At 36.3% G+C, this 15,454-nt stretch overlaps 1 protein-coding gene across 1 annotated transcript in view; it reads right to left on the bottom strand.

The window, feature by feature from the left end:
* SLC15A4 (solute carrier family 15 member 4) overlaps window positions 1-15,454 on the bottom strand; it is a 30,434-nt gene that overhangs the window by 9,295 nt on the left and 5,685 nt on the right. Inside the window, exons 2-6 of the mRNA XM_061466170.1 lie at window positions 12,263-12,558; window positions 11,321-11,489; window positions 10,217-10,294; window positions 5,294-5,462; window positions 934-1,089 (exon numbers count right to left, since the gene is read on the bottom strand). Coding sequence (XP_061322154.1) covers window positions 934-1,089; window positions 5,294-5,462; window positions 10,217-10,294; window positions 11,321-11,489; window positions 12,263-12,558 — 868 coding nt within the window. The remainder of the gene's footprint in view (window positions 1-933; window positions 1,090-5,293; window positions 5,463-10,216; window positions 10,295-11,320; window positions 11,490-12,262; window positions 12,559-15,454) is intronic.

Here is a 15,454-nt window from a genome sequence, read left to right as displayed (position 1 = left end):
TGCTAAGAGATTCACAGTAGATTTTCACTCGTTTAACTACAGTAAACCACTGTTAGGCATACCACAGTGACAAGAGATATGTTGCATGTGCTTTCCTCCTCTAATGAGCCCTGCATGTATATGAAACAGAGCAGAAAATAGGATTTTATAGTCCTCTTCACCCTCTCCTCCCACTTCACTTTCAGTTTAAAAAAAAAAAATAAATCAATATGATCACACAGCTGTTCACTGCATCACACAGAAGAGTATTAAGAAATCTAAGTTTTCTTGCATTTGTTCAGGAAAGGGAGGATTTGAACAGTGCTTCAGTTTGCCCAGTATCACACTGAAGTACTAAAACAACTACAGAAAAAAACTTATCTCACCAAAAAACTTTAGATAGGAGTTATGTAACACTCAATTAGAGATGTAAAAAGTCAAGTAACATGAATTTAAGCTGGCGATAAACCTTTCCAAAGATGGCTTATTTCTTCCTTTTTCCCCTCAGAAAGGTGTTCCCACTTACTGATTGTCTTTCTGAAGGGTGAGCTCAGCTTTAAGCCAAAAAACATTACAAAGCACAAATTTTATTTGCAACAGAAGATTCAGAGGAGACAATACTGCATTGAAATTATTCTTTCAAATACGATGTTGGAAGAGTATATTGTTTTATATTGTTTGCAAATACCTTGCGCTAACTGGATGACAAATGAATATTGTAAGTGTTGCTCTTCTTGAAATTCAGCCTTGATAACATACTCTCATAAAAGCCAATTTTCAAATGTGAAAGACAATAGTTTGCTTTGACACTTATATTAAGTTATATCGTATAATACTGTATTTGGGAACATTAGAGCTTATTTATAATGATTTGAGAAGGAAATATTTATTTTCTAAGAATCCATCATTTATGATAGATATGAAAGCAGCTTTAAACCACACAAAGACTCTTACCTGCTATACTTGCAAATATTTCACTGAATCCAATCAGCACATATTGAGGAATCTGCCACCATATTGGCATATCTGCAGCATGGTATGTAACATTTCCAATTGTCTGATTAATTGTTTTAACCTTTACAATTTTCAGTCTGTTGCCTTCCAGAATTCCTACATGAAAGGGGGGGAGAAAATAATGACCTAAGACGCAAACATTGTTTCTTCATATTAAGAACTAAATGAGGATTCAGCCCTGCACTGCAATTACAAGTTATAAAATAGGAATATGTATTTCCTTATATCCTAACACAAAGCATTTCAGACTATTTTTGCTGTTGTTTTTCCAAAGCATACAGTTCTTCTGCCACAGAATTGGTGATTATATTATTACTCAGTAGGGATAATTATACAAATACTTAACCCCTTTCCAGATGCATTAGCTGAGAGCTCTCTCATATGAGCTACGTTGGGTTTTTTAAAGGCAATTTCATTTTCACAAACTACTACTTTGCAGTGTTGAACCATTGCTTCTGCCACTAAAGTATTAATAATTTAGAAACCATTTCAGTTACCTAAATAGCTACACTAGTTCTGTAGAACTATGGAAACCCTCTATGAATATGACCATGACATTTATATGACAGTTACCATCCCAAGTGATCCAAAAGCTCATTAAAGCTTGATTTACAAGCATTTCTTTGCATAGGAAGTACTTCATGCAAAATGAGAAACAGGTACTATAGATGGTAAAATATCACCACTTTTAGCTCACAACAGTTTAGAGTAGAAAGTATCAAATAATGCTGTAGGGGTTTTGTTGAAGTTGCCCACATTAAGGGATCTGCCTCACTGTTACACAAAATGCAGAGAAACTTCCTGCTTCACCCCAAAAGAAGGTCTATAAAAGACCTTTCAATATCCTTGGAAATAAGGTGGATTTATTCATTACCAATTCAGAGGAGCAACACTGAGTCAATGAAACTACTTCCTACAGAACCTGTTACACACATGGACTCCTATTTAGTGCCTGTCAGTTTGGTCTCTTTTTACTTGTTGAGCCAAGAGCTGACCTAATCCTGGGCCACAAAATATCACTCCTGTTACCAAAATAAAATCCACCACCACTGTACAAGGCTTAGATGACAGACACATTGCTTCATGGGTATCATACCATGTACAACTGATTATATCTGCTTACTCACTTCTAGCTTTTCTTTCCTAGAAGCAGCCAAAGGATGACATAGATATTTAGTGTGATGTTGGCTGAACCTATTGACAGCACTTTTCATATAAACGAGCACAATCAATTTCTAACACACAACATAACATCTGTTTTCCTGTTTATTCTCAAGTCTGTGACATACAAACTTTGAGGGGGCCAACCAGATCACTGTCTCTCTGCTAAGTGCCCGTGTTTCAAGGGAAATGGCTAATACTTGCAAAAACCACCTCATACCATGACATGAAGTTTCTTCATTAGCCCTGGTCATGGCAAGAGATCCAAGCTTGGAAGAAAGCATGAGGCAAGCCCCCTATAGCTCCCATGTGTAGTCTGTAGGTGAGGCCATAACTAAACAAGAAGTTCTAGAAATCGTATGCTTAAGGATAACATTGTATTTCATCATTTTAGGGAGCAGGAGCCAGAGCTCTGAAAACCAGAGTGAGGAAGCACACATTAAAAAGGGACTTAAGAGTTCTTTGAAAAAGATGGAAAGCTGCATTTTATAACTCATGTTTGTTCATTCATAGCAGTTCAGAATCGATTCAGCTTGAAATCTCACAACAGCTCTACAGTCTGATCTTCTGAAATCCAAGAGCTGTACAGGGAAAATATGTTAGGCTGACTCAAGTTTGTTTAAATATTACCTTGAGGCCCTTAAGGAGTGTTTTCTTAACAAGTGTTTTTCAGGTAAAGACTGTTCTAAACTTAATACCTCAGTGCCAGGCCACCACTTTTTCCTCTACCTTCCTCACTTTTTAGGTGACCACTTACCCATCTTAAGTATCTTTTAGTTCTTCAGCCACCTCTGTGCCCGCTGGACTATGAGGAGCTAATTTAATTAAAGCTGGTTTTCTTTATGTTTTGGTTTTAATACAGCTGCCAAACATTTCAGAATGGAACTTAATTAAAATGTAACCAAAGCAATGCAGTCAGCTAAGAACTTGGATGTAATTCCATTCATACGTATTCAACACACACAAAAAATCACTGCATCTCAAAATGATCCTTAATGTGTTTGATACTCTTCACAACACATGCAGATTTAGGAGGTATTTAGCCACATATGAGCATAACTACGCAATACCAAATTTTGCCATAAATTATCTTCAAAGTCGAGTACTTTGGAATCCAGAATCTATTGATTCTCACACTTTGACAGACGAACTTCAAATTTAATCTTATGGTTTTAGTAGTTAAAGGGATTTTAAGGTCTTGCTATAATTGTTTAAACTCTAATAATGAAGTAGATTTTCCAGTTGAATAACCTTAAATACTGCTGCTTAGAATTTACGATTAAATGCATGGAGCACTGGCAGATGTTCATTAAATCTAATCACTTTTATTCTCACAGTTTAGAAGATACTTAAAATAATCTAAACAACCTAATAGGCAGCCTAGGTAGTGTCCACAATTAATGTCAGTTAAGATAAGCAAGTTAAAATGGAAATATGGCACAAACAAATTAAGATACTTCCAAGATTGCAAGTTAAGATATTAACATCTTCATGCGTTTACAATTTTAATCAGTATCTCTCTCCAAGGCAAAAATGGTTGGAAGTGATGTTTTATTTTATGCATACGAATATATGGCTTCTATAAATACACTTATAAAAATTTTATGAAACACAAACCAACAGAAGCGTTCCACCCTGCTAGAAATAAAAAGAGTTTCCTAGGCCCCAAATTTGTCACAACTGAAGCTCTTAAACTGCTGTTATGATGAAGGGATGTTAAGTTACTCCGAAAGGTTAAACTTTCCAACCAAACTGCAGGTAACCACCCAAAGAATTCATCTTCTTAAGAAGAGTCAGGAGAGGACGAAACCAACAAAGCCATGAGTTACATTCGTAGGTGAGTAGAAAACAAGGTGGCATTTCAAATTTTGAAGAATTCTGCTATATGAACACATTCCCCAAATCAGCAATCATAGCTTCATATGCTTTTCTTCCCCAGTACTAGTAAAGACAGATACTGCTGGTTGTGCATTCGCTTATATGTGAGCCAGCAGGTTCTATTTAAGGAGCTGACATTTAAGTGTTTTACATCATCTTCTTTTGCTGGTAGCAGTGTCCTAAGTAATATGGAATAAGAGAAACATTCCTATTTTAAAGTTTAAATGACTTTGCTTTAAGAACTTTCCTTGCCTACATAGAAAGTGACCTTGGCCTAATAAGATAATTATCTCTCTTATTGAGAGAAATCTTAATAGCCGTATAAAATGTCCCCTTCTCTAAAATATAGGAGATTACAAGTGCTGAAATTAATTTATTTAATGCTATAATGCTTTATCAATATGTTCATTACAGTGATACTAGGTGAAGGCTATAGGTTCTATGAAGCATTGCTCAGTTCCACATCAGCAGTGCTTAACAACTTTAAATCATCTCAAAAGCAGCCGATTTATGGTTTGAACAGAGTTGCCATCTTTTTCCTCTCATGCTATAGCTAAGCTATTTTACACTACAGTAATTCCTAAACATTAGGGAACATTAAAGTAGGGGAGAAAAAAACTAAAGTGTAAGGAAACTCTTGTTCAGCCATAACCTAACTTTATTATTTCAGATACAGGGAAAGGATTTTAGGTAAAACTTCACTTTTTTAATACTCAGAAGTCAGACTGTATGAAGGAACATAATTATTTCTGAACTGTTCTTCAGATTAAATAAATTTTCAACTTAACAATAAATTGTTGATAAATCAGACAACATAGACCTCCACAATACCATAAAGTTTAAATTAAGGTGACTAACAGCGTTATAAACACTGGACACTTTGCTCAGGCACTGAACATGAAGCTAAGGATTTGTTGAGAAAACATGGTCAGAAACCAAACAGTTCTTTTCTATCAAGCATACCAGAAAGTAACACTGTATGTTAAAACCTTACCTAACAAGTTGGCTTTAAAAGGTATGCTCAAAGTCTGTTTCAGGCAGGAAAAGTGGTCCAATTATCACAAACATTCAAAACAGTTCGGTAAGTCCTTGGGTAAAATCTCTTTCATTGTGAGAAATATATCCATGCAGTTCCATTTAACTAACCCATGAAAAAGAATTCTGAATAATCTTAAAGATTCACAAAGGTTTTTTAAAAATGCTCTTGCAAACAGCTGAAAAAAATAACGGTGTAAGTAGATCTCTAAAATTGTTTTCTCACCTGCAGCAAATGCAGAACACATTACAAAGAACATTCCAACTGCAATCCTCTTCAGTGAGGATGGAAGCAAGCCATTTCTCTTTAAAATGGGGTCCACCAATTTGTCTTTTAAGGGTATTAGGATGAGAATAAGCACTGCATCAAACATAGTCAACCAGGCTGCTGGAAACTGAAAGAATAGATGACTTAAGTTAGCATTATCATACTTCAAGGATTGATTTTTTACTATTATTTTTTACAAAAGACAAATATTTTTGATGGAACACTGAGAGCCAAAATAACCTGCAGATATAAACACTGTGAAAAGAAAAATAAATGTGTGTAAAAGCTGAGGAAAACAATCAGTTATACAGGTTTTCATTTAATTTGGCAGGTCATGATTCTATTAGCTCAGAAGCACAAATGATTCCTCACCATAGTAACTCCAACAGCACTGCATAGTCTTGCTTCCAGCTGTGCTGAGGTGGGTGTGTGTTGGGGCTGTTGTTTTGGGTTTGGGGTCTCTTTTGGTGGGGGGGGGGGGAGGAAAGGTGCAGGGGTGTAGGAGCTTTCCACTAGAACTGAACAACATCAGCTATTCAGAGTGAAAAGGTTCTTTTCACAAATGCAAATAATACTGCACATCGCAAAATGAGGAATAAGAAAAGGACTCAGCAGATGAAGAGTACTCTAAGAAAACAAAATGTAGAACTCAAAGATTTTTGCAAAGGATTTTTTTGCAAGATTTCTAAGCTTCAGAGGGTCCATATTTTACAACCTTACTCTTAATTTTTGTTAAAGCAAAAGTTAACTAAAACTATATGAATTCCTTTTGAAAGAAGAGATGGCCATTAGCATTGCTGCAACATCCAAGTTTTTCTGCATACATCCTGAAATACATTTAATGGAAATAACAAAAAAAACCACTATCCTTTGGGAGCTTTTCTGCCATTAAGCCTTTTTTTTAGCCATAGAAAACCTGTCTGAGGAATGGCTGATTGTGCTACTCAAATCTAGTAAACAAAATTGTGCAATTATTTAAATGAATACACCCCAAGATACATCTTTAAAAGCATTCAAAGTCAGCATTAATGGCGCACAAGTCAGGAACTGATTTAATGCAATTAAATAGTCCCTACTGTTTTGCTTCCAGTGATAGACTCCAGTTTGACAGAATTAAACTTTTTTTCTACTTCAGTCACGAGAAATATTTAATAGCTAGGTTCTGTAGATCTATTATTAGGCTTAGAACTTTCAGAAATATGCCACAGAGTAGTGGAAACAGAGTTTTACTAATGGAATACAAAACTCAATTAAAATTAAATTACACTTGTCAAATGAACAAATAGTATGGTGGAATACATGCATTTCTCATTTGCAAGAATCAGTAACTGACAGTAAGATTCCCGTCTGTATGAATGAGACAATTTCTACCAAGCTTAATAATATTTAGCATCTGTTCAGAGATAACAAACAGACAGTACAGGAAGATTTATAAACATGTTCTGGTTTGGGGGTATTTTTTATATTGCATTTAGAACAGTGTGATACTGTACTATGCATCGCACTGACTCTGTGACCCAAAATACAAGCACTGCTTGATCTATGTGTTTCAGACACATTTGGTTTTTGGTACTAAACTGTTTCTGTGGGTACGGAAGCACAAGGTTAAAATAGATAAATATTTTTCTAGAGATTATCCAGGATGACCAAGGGGCCTGTGGCCCTCAAAGCTACAGCCAGAGTAACTGAAGCAGCCAGCCACATTCCCTTAAGGCTGCAAATCTCAGCCACTGCAAGTATCTCAAAAACCAAAGCCCTCAGCCCTCTAACACAGTGTGGGCATGTATCATTCACTGGAGATTAGAACCCTATTTCACTGAGTGGTTGTAGTCACTCCAGCATGGCTGACAAGATGACAAACTGCAAAAACATGAGTTAGCAAAATGTGAACCTTTAGATCTTCATAAGCTAAGCATGACTTGGCACTTTCACAGGAGTCTGCACCAAGAGCACCAAGTCTGACTGACATCAAGCCATGTCCATATTCAGCTTTGTCAAAAGCTCCAACTAGCATTAGAGCATGTATGAGGACATTTTTAGCACCCTCTCCATGTAGACACATTGCAACAGCCACTAAACATACTACTGCCTTCTTGCTCTGCATTACAGTTGTCATTGCAGTTCTCCAAGGCACCCAGACAAATGCCTTCTGGTTCATAGTCTGCAAACCCCAAGAAGTAGATGATGATAGAATATGAATTGATGAATGGTACAATTATGATGTTAGAACTGAATTCATCCTAAGCTCTCTTTAATGTTTTCCAGGCATTTCAAGATCATGCACTTGAAAATGGGAGTAATAAGCTCATTTGGCTATATAAAAATATTCAGTAGTTTGCTACACAAGGTTACATACATTGCTTAGCCATCTTCACTCACTTTGGAAAATGCACAGTGAATTCTGCTTAGTTAGTCAAGTTCTTGCTTATTTTAAAATATTCAGCAAAACTTCAAACCTGTCAATTTCCCTCCCTCTCCCATTCACCTTTTTGTTTGCTTCAAATACCACACTAACCTTAACCTCTGTAACAGTTTGTACAAAGACTGATTTGTGTAATGAGAGTCAAGGATGTAGGAATTTTTTGCCCTTGCTGAATCTGTTAAGAAAGAAGAGAAATACCAAATGCCTCTGGCACTGCTGCATTTCATACAATCGATCACTTGGGTTTGGGGTTCTTTGGTGGTTTGCAGTTTTTTTTTGTTTAAAAATCTACGTTTTTCCATTTTCTACTCTATCACGAGCCTGCAAATTAAAAGGGCATACACATATATCACTCTTTTCATAGCAAGAGGAAATACATTAGTAAATACACTTGATTAGTATTGGGCAGAGGTACCTAAAAGAGCTTAAAGAAAGCCTAGACCTGATAAGGTACAAAGCTACTAAGGTAAAACATTGTATTACCACTCGTTTATTATCTCCAAACACTTCCATTTGGAGAAACCAAACTAGTCAGAATTGCTTTCAAAGAAACTGCCTACATAATATAGGCTGCAGGTCAGCATCCTTCAAGTAGACCACATACCAAAGAAGGCAGCAAAAAATCAAATTAACTTATTATTGACTTCTACTGTTAATGCTGTTAAACCACAGGAAAGTATTTCAAAATAAACCAAGAAGAGCAACATAACTGATGCACTGCAGAAAAAGGAGCCAGTCACTCTTATGCAAGATAGAAAATCATGGTTTAGAAGTATCAAGACAGACCAGGATTATTGTTCCATTACCTTGTATTGAATTCTGCATACTCTACGTAAACACTAAAACCAGGTAACTAACTTTTAAAGCCATACTTTCAAGTTCGAAAAAGTGGCTACACAGCATGAGTGGTGTTTTAGTCTTGTCAGCAAAACCCATAAAAGCCATTATTTTTCTGAACTAATTCCAACATAATACTCTCCTTACAACTTGAAAACAATTCTAATGCCCAAAAAAGTGATGGGAAAGGCTCAGTTTGATAACCAAAGCTCCACATTCATTTCTATACTATAAATATTCAGACTGACAATGGGACTCTGAAGTCATGTGTACACTTTGTTACAAGAAAGAAAAGCCACTTCTCTAGTCAAACTGACAGTGTTTCAACAAGACAGTCACATGTTTCATAATAACAGAAAAAAATCCAGAGAGTTCTCTTAAATGCAAGCAATAAATAAATATGAAAAGCTCAATGAAAAGAACAAAATGGGTTACATATCAAAACGTAAATGTGCCAACCTGTACTGAAGAATTAGGAGTATACTAAAAAATCCCAGTTACCTTGAATGTAATCCACAAAATTGATGCAACTAAAGCAGAAGCCTCCGATTAATCAGGTTTTTTTTAAACAAGAAAATATCTTATGTTTAAATAAACATGCAACTCAAACACACCAAAACTTAACCTTGAAGGGAAGGTGGCCATGGTGTTCTGTGCCCAAATGCTATGCAACAAAAATTACACAAACTGAGAACTCAGCTGAAGAAACTGACCTTAGATCCTTTTGTTGATGCATTTAACTGAAGAAGTGTCAGACTACTCTTTATTTTTTTTCAACTACGTAAAAGTAACTAACTAGCACTGGGTTGGTTTAGAAGTCTTACTTGACCGCTTACTTAACCACTAATTTCCATTAAGCCTTCAGCTATGATTCAAAGTAGTTCAGTTTTCAAGCAAGTTCAAACAAAAATAAAGTACAAGCATTTTTTTTGATCTCTAAGAAGACTGAAGCCATTCTGTATTATTGATATTAATTTAAAATAAAAGAAACTGATCTTTAAGGTCAGTTCAGCCCAAACTCTTCTGTGATTCCAAACTTAATTTTAAAAGAGTTTCCAGTAAGCCTGTTAATATAGTCATACTTTGTTTTTAATTCTCAGTACCATTTCTGCAATTACGTGATGCCAGCCTTTCTTGAAATACAGTGATTGAACAACTACCTTCAGTATGCTCAACTGATCCAAGGTAAAGGGAATAAATATTAACTGAACAGTATGAAGTTACAAATGCATTCAGTTCTGAATTTGCAAATAATAATGTTACAGTTAAGTATGGGTATTCCTACTGAGTCTGTACGAACGTTGTTGTGCTACTAGCAACTGTGAAAACTTAGGGCATGTGAATTTAAAAGGTTTCTTCAGAGATCATACTTTGTTTGCTGAAGGATAAAGATACTCTTAATTGAAGCAGTGAAAGCAACCTGAATACATACAAAACAGGATGGTGTGAACTTCATATACTGGTAGGTATGCCAAAATCTCTGGACTATGTGTCATGTTTCTAAATACCCAGTATCTGTGGTCATTGATCCTCCTTAGTCACTACCTTAACTTCATGGAATTTTTGTACAATACTGTTTTGCACTTCAACTAAAGAAACTTCTCACCGTTTTGCCAGCTTACCGTATGAATAGAGTTGGTGTCATTTGATATTTCAGGAATTTTCAGGTGGAGACTTTGCAATACATATGTTGTCTGCATCTAGTAGTAGGAAAGATGCGATTACTTGGAGGAGGACTACTGAGAGCAAGATATTTTTACATTTTAATCATTAACAAAGATGATAACAGAGGTAAAGTGCTACTATAGCAAAACAAAAAGAATTAGTGTCAGAACCTTGCAAGATTTTTTAACCCCTACATTTATTTTTACTAAAAGCAAAGAATCATTCATGTCACCTTAAAAACAACTTCTGTGTATTTTTCTACCAAAACATATTTGCTATCCCAACTTCTCTTCCCAAGACAGAAGAGCCAGAAAGGAATTAATCAAAATGAAATCTGAACCACTTACCCTGACCTATCTGAATCAACTACAACATGAAACATAGCTCAAATATTTGAGATGTTAAATTGTACAACTGTTAGTTTTAACTATCATTTTCTTTTCTTTTTTATTAGCAAGTAAAAATACTATTTGAAAGTATTCTTCACAGCCATTTTTCTTCTCTCAAGTTCAGAATGAGTTTCATATTTATGAGAGTCCTCAGAGAGACGCGAAATTAGATGCTTTGGCATACTGGTAAGCTAATATAGCTTTCCACAATTTTATCTAGCAAATAAAAAAAAAAATCAGAAGCTATCATCACATAGCATTAGTTTTGCTAATATAACATTATTAAAATTACTCCCGAGATGCAACCCCAGATGTGTGAAAGACAAGTAGTTAACATTATTGAAGAAATGGGTGTTAAACAGGTCAAACTGCCAATACCAGAGTACCGAAAAAATCTTCTTCGATACTCATCTTTAGAATCACTGCTACTGAATGCCAAGTGTAAATAAACCTTACAGAACAGCTTCCCCACAAAAGCTTTTGTGTGTTTCCTCCAGGTAACTGCTCATGGGGGTAATTTTCAGAGAGGAGTTAGATTTATAGCACAGACTCAGAACTGCAACTGCCAAGAGATCTTTCAAATGCAACTGGGAGGAGGAGGAGGAAGTTATGGCCCTTAAATTATGGTTTTAGACATGTAAAATAAAAATGTAATTATTTGGAACTACTCACTTGAAAATATACTGTCCAGTAAGGTATTAAAGCCAAAAAGACAGGGATAATCTTGACAAGAGCCTTCACATCTTCTACTTTATCTTCTCTGAATGGGCCCCCACGAGACAGCTTGGCCATCTCAAACAGGCTTTGCTTGCGAGGTTGCTGAAGTACTCCCTGGCTTTCGCTTTTGAAAAGAATTTGAAATGTTCAGTAAAGCAGCAACAAAACCTCAATATCTCATTATAAAAAGGTCACACATTTCCAAAAAATGTTACTTGTGTAAGTTGCATCAGAACAACTAGATCAGGATGGATCATCAGCAGGTGAAAGCATCAGCTGAAAACTTCTATTATAAAGGTTTCTTTATTTCCCATCCTCACACCACCATGCATGAATAACTGGCACTGCAAATTCAGAACTTAAGAAGAGGATCACAAAATACAGATTATTCTTATTAATTGAATTGTTTTGTAATATGAATACGTAGAAGGCCAACAGTATTCCACGGCCTTCCTAAGAGTGGGGTAACCATTTGGGAAGCAAAACATCAGTAGACATTTTAGCTGTCCATCAAGCCACTCTGAATATTAAATGCAGATTATAGTGTTTTTCAAATCAGAACTCATCCCATAAACATATCTAAGCAGAGAAGAAAGTTAACTAATGCTTTAAAGGCAGCTTGCTTAGGTTATGTTACGCTTTCAGAATGATCTGGCAAGCCACAGCATTCAATCAAAACCAGCAGACTTGACCTTGCAGCAAGCAGACCCAGTGATTTCAAGATGTGCCCCTCTCTCACTCCAGAAAAGATCTCCAGGACTAAAATTTTCCAGTTCTCAAAGCAAAATTGTATCTCCCAGTGTATTCCCTGGTGTGACTTCCTGCCATCTAGTTTGAACTAACTAGTTCCAACTCTTATCACTGAATCCAGACTATACAAAAGAGCTCAATACACACCTGTTAGCTGAATGTTCCACGTGTCTCTTTCTTGAACAACAAGAATACGTGAGGATTTTAAACATGTCTGTGAAGGCACTACCATCAGGTGGTTTTGTGATGAAGAAACTCTGACCACATAAAAAAACCATGAATGAAATCCCAATGCAAACTGTTGGGATGCTGTAGCCAATAACAAAGCTCACGTTCTGTTGAATGTATGCAATGCCTCCCAGAGACAGAATAGCTCCCAAATTAATGCTCCAGTAAAACCAATTAAAAAATCTTCTTGTGGCTTCTGGACCCCGGTCTTTGACCTGGAAAGGATTAAAAAACAAGTCACTCCCTTTCTGAAGAAAATGAAGCCTGTTTATTAGATTCCATCAAGTTCAAGGCACGGAAGAGTTCAGGTTTAGAGTCATACTGAAATCATTGAAGTGTTTCGGGCTTAGCATGATATTTGATGAAATGACACCTTACTGAGCTACCCCATTATATCAGTAACCTACTGCTACAAGTTTAGGATAGGGATAAAATAAGCCATACAATGCTGTAGCTTCCCTATTAAGGACATCATTATTTCTACTGCATTGTCTCTCGTTTGGTCATTTCTTTAGACAAAGCTCACTCAGACTAACATCCCATAGTCCACAGAAGTTGAAATAACTATCTTTTTTGGTAAACAAAGTTAACCTACTTAAAAATTAATTATTAGCATTGTAACTAATTGCTTCTTAACTTGTCATAACCGATAACCATATTCCATTTTCTAAGCCTCAAATGACTGCTTGGCAATTAAAGCACAAATTTAAACTTTAGCACAGTCCTAATGCCTCTCAACATAAACTGAAGACTTGCCCCTCCAACATTTAAAAACTGAATAAATAAATTTGGATTGCTTGAGGTGTCACAAAATCCCAGTAAATATTTATTCTTCTATTAAGGCAGCACTGTTCCTAGTGCTGTCTTCCTGCTTGGAGCTCTCAATGTCTCTCAAGTGAAAGTAAAGACAACCCTGGTTTATAAAACTATCCTGTAGTGTTCATTATCACTCTTTATTCTGTAGTGCCTACTGTAAGTCACCTATGTTTTGTAATGAAGTCACGGGAACCTAACATCACTCATAAGATGCGATGTAAGAGGAATCATGCAAATTACAATTTGAAAGACATCAAAAAGATCAACTAGTCTGTAGAAGAATTCGTAATACTCTATTTGTCACTATTTTATGACTGAAAGGCCATTAATAGTGACTAGCAAGTCAGTGCTATGCACCAGTCCTTCTGAGTCAGGTTCTTGATTTCTAATTGCAAGTTTCCCTTCCTCATTTGCAGGATCTTCAAAAGACCTGTGTTTAGTTTGCAATATGAAAAGCAGGCTATGCCTTGAAATAGGTTTTTAATGTTGTCAGTTCTGATTTACAGCTTCAAGTTTCTCAGTGGTACATAAACTCATCTGTATCATTTAACCATGCCTAACAAAAGAAACATTAAAGTATCTACTCCTGTGCATAGTTAATAGCATCGTTAGGCATTCAGACAGGCCTGCTAGCATGTCAGATACAATCTTGGAGCCTCAATCCAAGAAATTCTGCCTTTCCAATTTCAACTTGGTACTCGCCTCCTAATTCTAACAGTCAGCACCTGCAGTAGTGTATCAAACTAGGAATTCCTTCCGACCCCCAGATATTAGAAAACAATTACATTGTAAGCACAGTGCTCTAAGTTACATAGAGTTAACAATCTACTTTATGAAGTTTCCATTTCTTCACCATAAAAATCTCAGTTCTAATTTCTGCAAGGAGGATGACCTCCCCCTCTCTCTTACAAATGACCTTGCTCACATCTATGCAAAGAAAAGCTATGAGATGGTAAGAATAGGACAAGTACAGCATGATGCTTCCATCAAGTTTTATCCCTGCCTCCAAACATTAGCTTATGAGAAACTTCCTGAACCAAAGACAGCTTCTATTACATAACAAATGCAGCAGATCACCTCTCCATGAACTTATCCATCCCACCTCTGAACCCAGGTCAGCACGTAATACCCTGTGGTAAAAAGTTCCCCAGCTAGTTACACAGTGAGAAGAACCACCTCCATTTGTGTGTTTTGAACCTGCCTTTTCCTAGCCTCACTCATTTTACCTAGTTCCAGGAAACAACAAAAGACAGCTGAGCTTTATCCCATCCCTGACCCATTTCTGCCTTTCCCCCTGATCATTATTTCCACAAGCCACTGTTACATCTTTCTTCTAGCTGCCTTTTCAGAGATAGAAAGTTGTAGAGTGTTTCATGATTCCTTGCATGGAAACTAACGACCATGTGTGTGGCCATTCTGTGAAGCTTTCTTCTCCATGTCCAGTATCCTTTTTGAAACTGAGTGACCAAAAAAGTAATACGATGCTCAAAGGACAGACACATTGTCTTTCTTACAAAGAACAGAATCCATTTTCTGCTTCCTTATCAAAGTATATATACACACTAAAAACCACACCATAGCCACATCTGAAATGCCACTATGGTATTTCATTGACAAACATTACTAAATTAATAAAACTTACCATGAATTAGCCAGTGGAATATCCTGTCAAAGTGGTAGAACTATGAAGAAGTCTTACCAAAACCAAAAGACACGGTAGAGTTAAAAGGCAATCCTTGTAGCTCCTTCCAAATATCACATGAGCCACATAAAATAGGAGCTGTATTGCATTTACAGTGAACTACTCAAAATTCCCCCCTCTGGGCTATTACTTGAGCTGTGTGACAGCACAAAATAGATCAGTCTACTCTTCATAAATAGACACTATATTCTAATAAGGGACCAAGAAGAAAACAATGCCACAATTTTATTATTTTATCAAGGATAAGTATTTTTCACAAAACAGCAGGAATTCTCCCTTTCCCCCTTATGCTTGCACTGTTTTCAATCACTCAAGCACAAAGAAAAATCTATTGCTCCCTCTGCTCAATTTCATCTGTGCTCAAGCATAGCAGCACTCAGATTGTGGTACCAGCATCACTAGCTTCATTGTTTTCTTAATATCCTACCAGCAACTGCAGTAGGAAAATGATGCACATTAATGGCATAAGTATGGTTTGGGTCCTGGACCAAATCTGTCCTGTAGGCTAAGGGTTCCACATCCCTATACTGAAAGTCAAAATAAGTATGTTTGAAAGATTCTGTACCCATCGCAACCCAAAGGTATGGAAAAGG

This window comes from Pezoporus flaviventris, unplaced genomic scaffold (assembly GCF_033815535.1).
Source record: "Pezoporus flaviventris isolate CSIRO_AGI_PZ_B2104156 unplaced genomic scaffold, CSIRO_AGI_Pfla_v1 ptg000041l, whole genome shotgun sequence".
NCBI classification, from domain to species: domain Eukaryota; kingdom Metazoa; phylum Chordata; class Aves; order Psittaciformes; family Psittacidae; genus Pezoporus; species Pezoporus flaviventris.
This window is presented reverse-complemented; position numbering and strand designations above follow the sequence as displayed.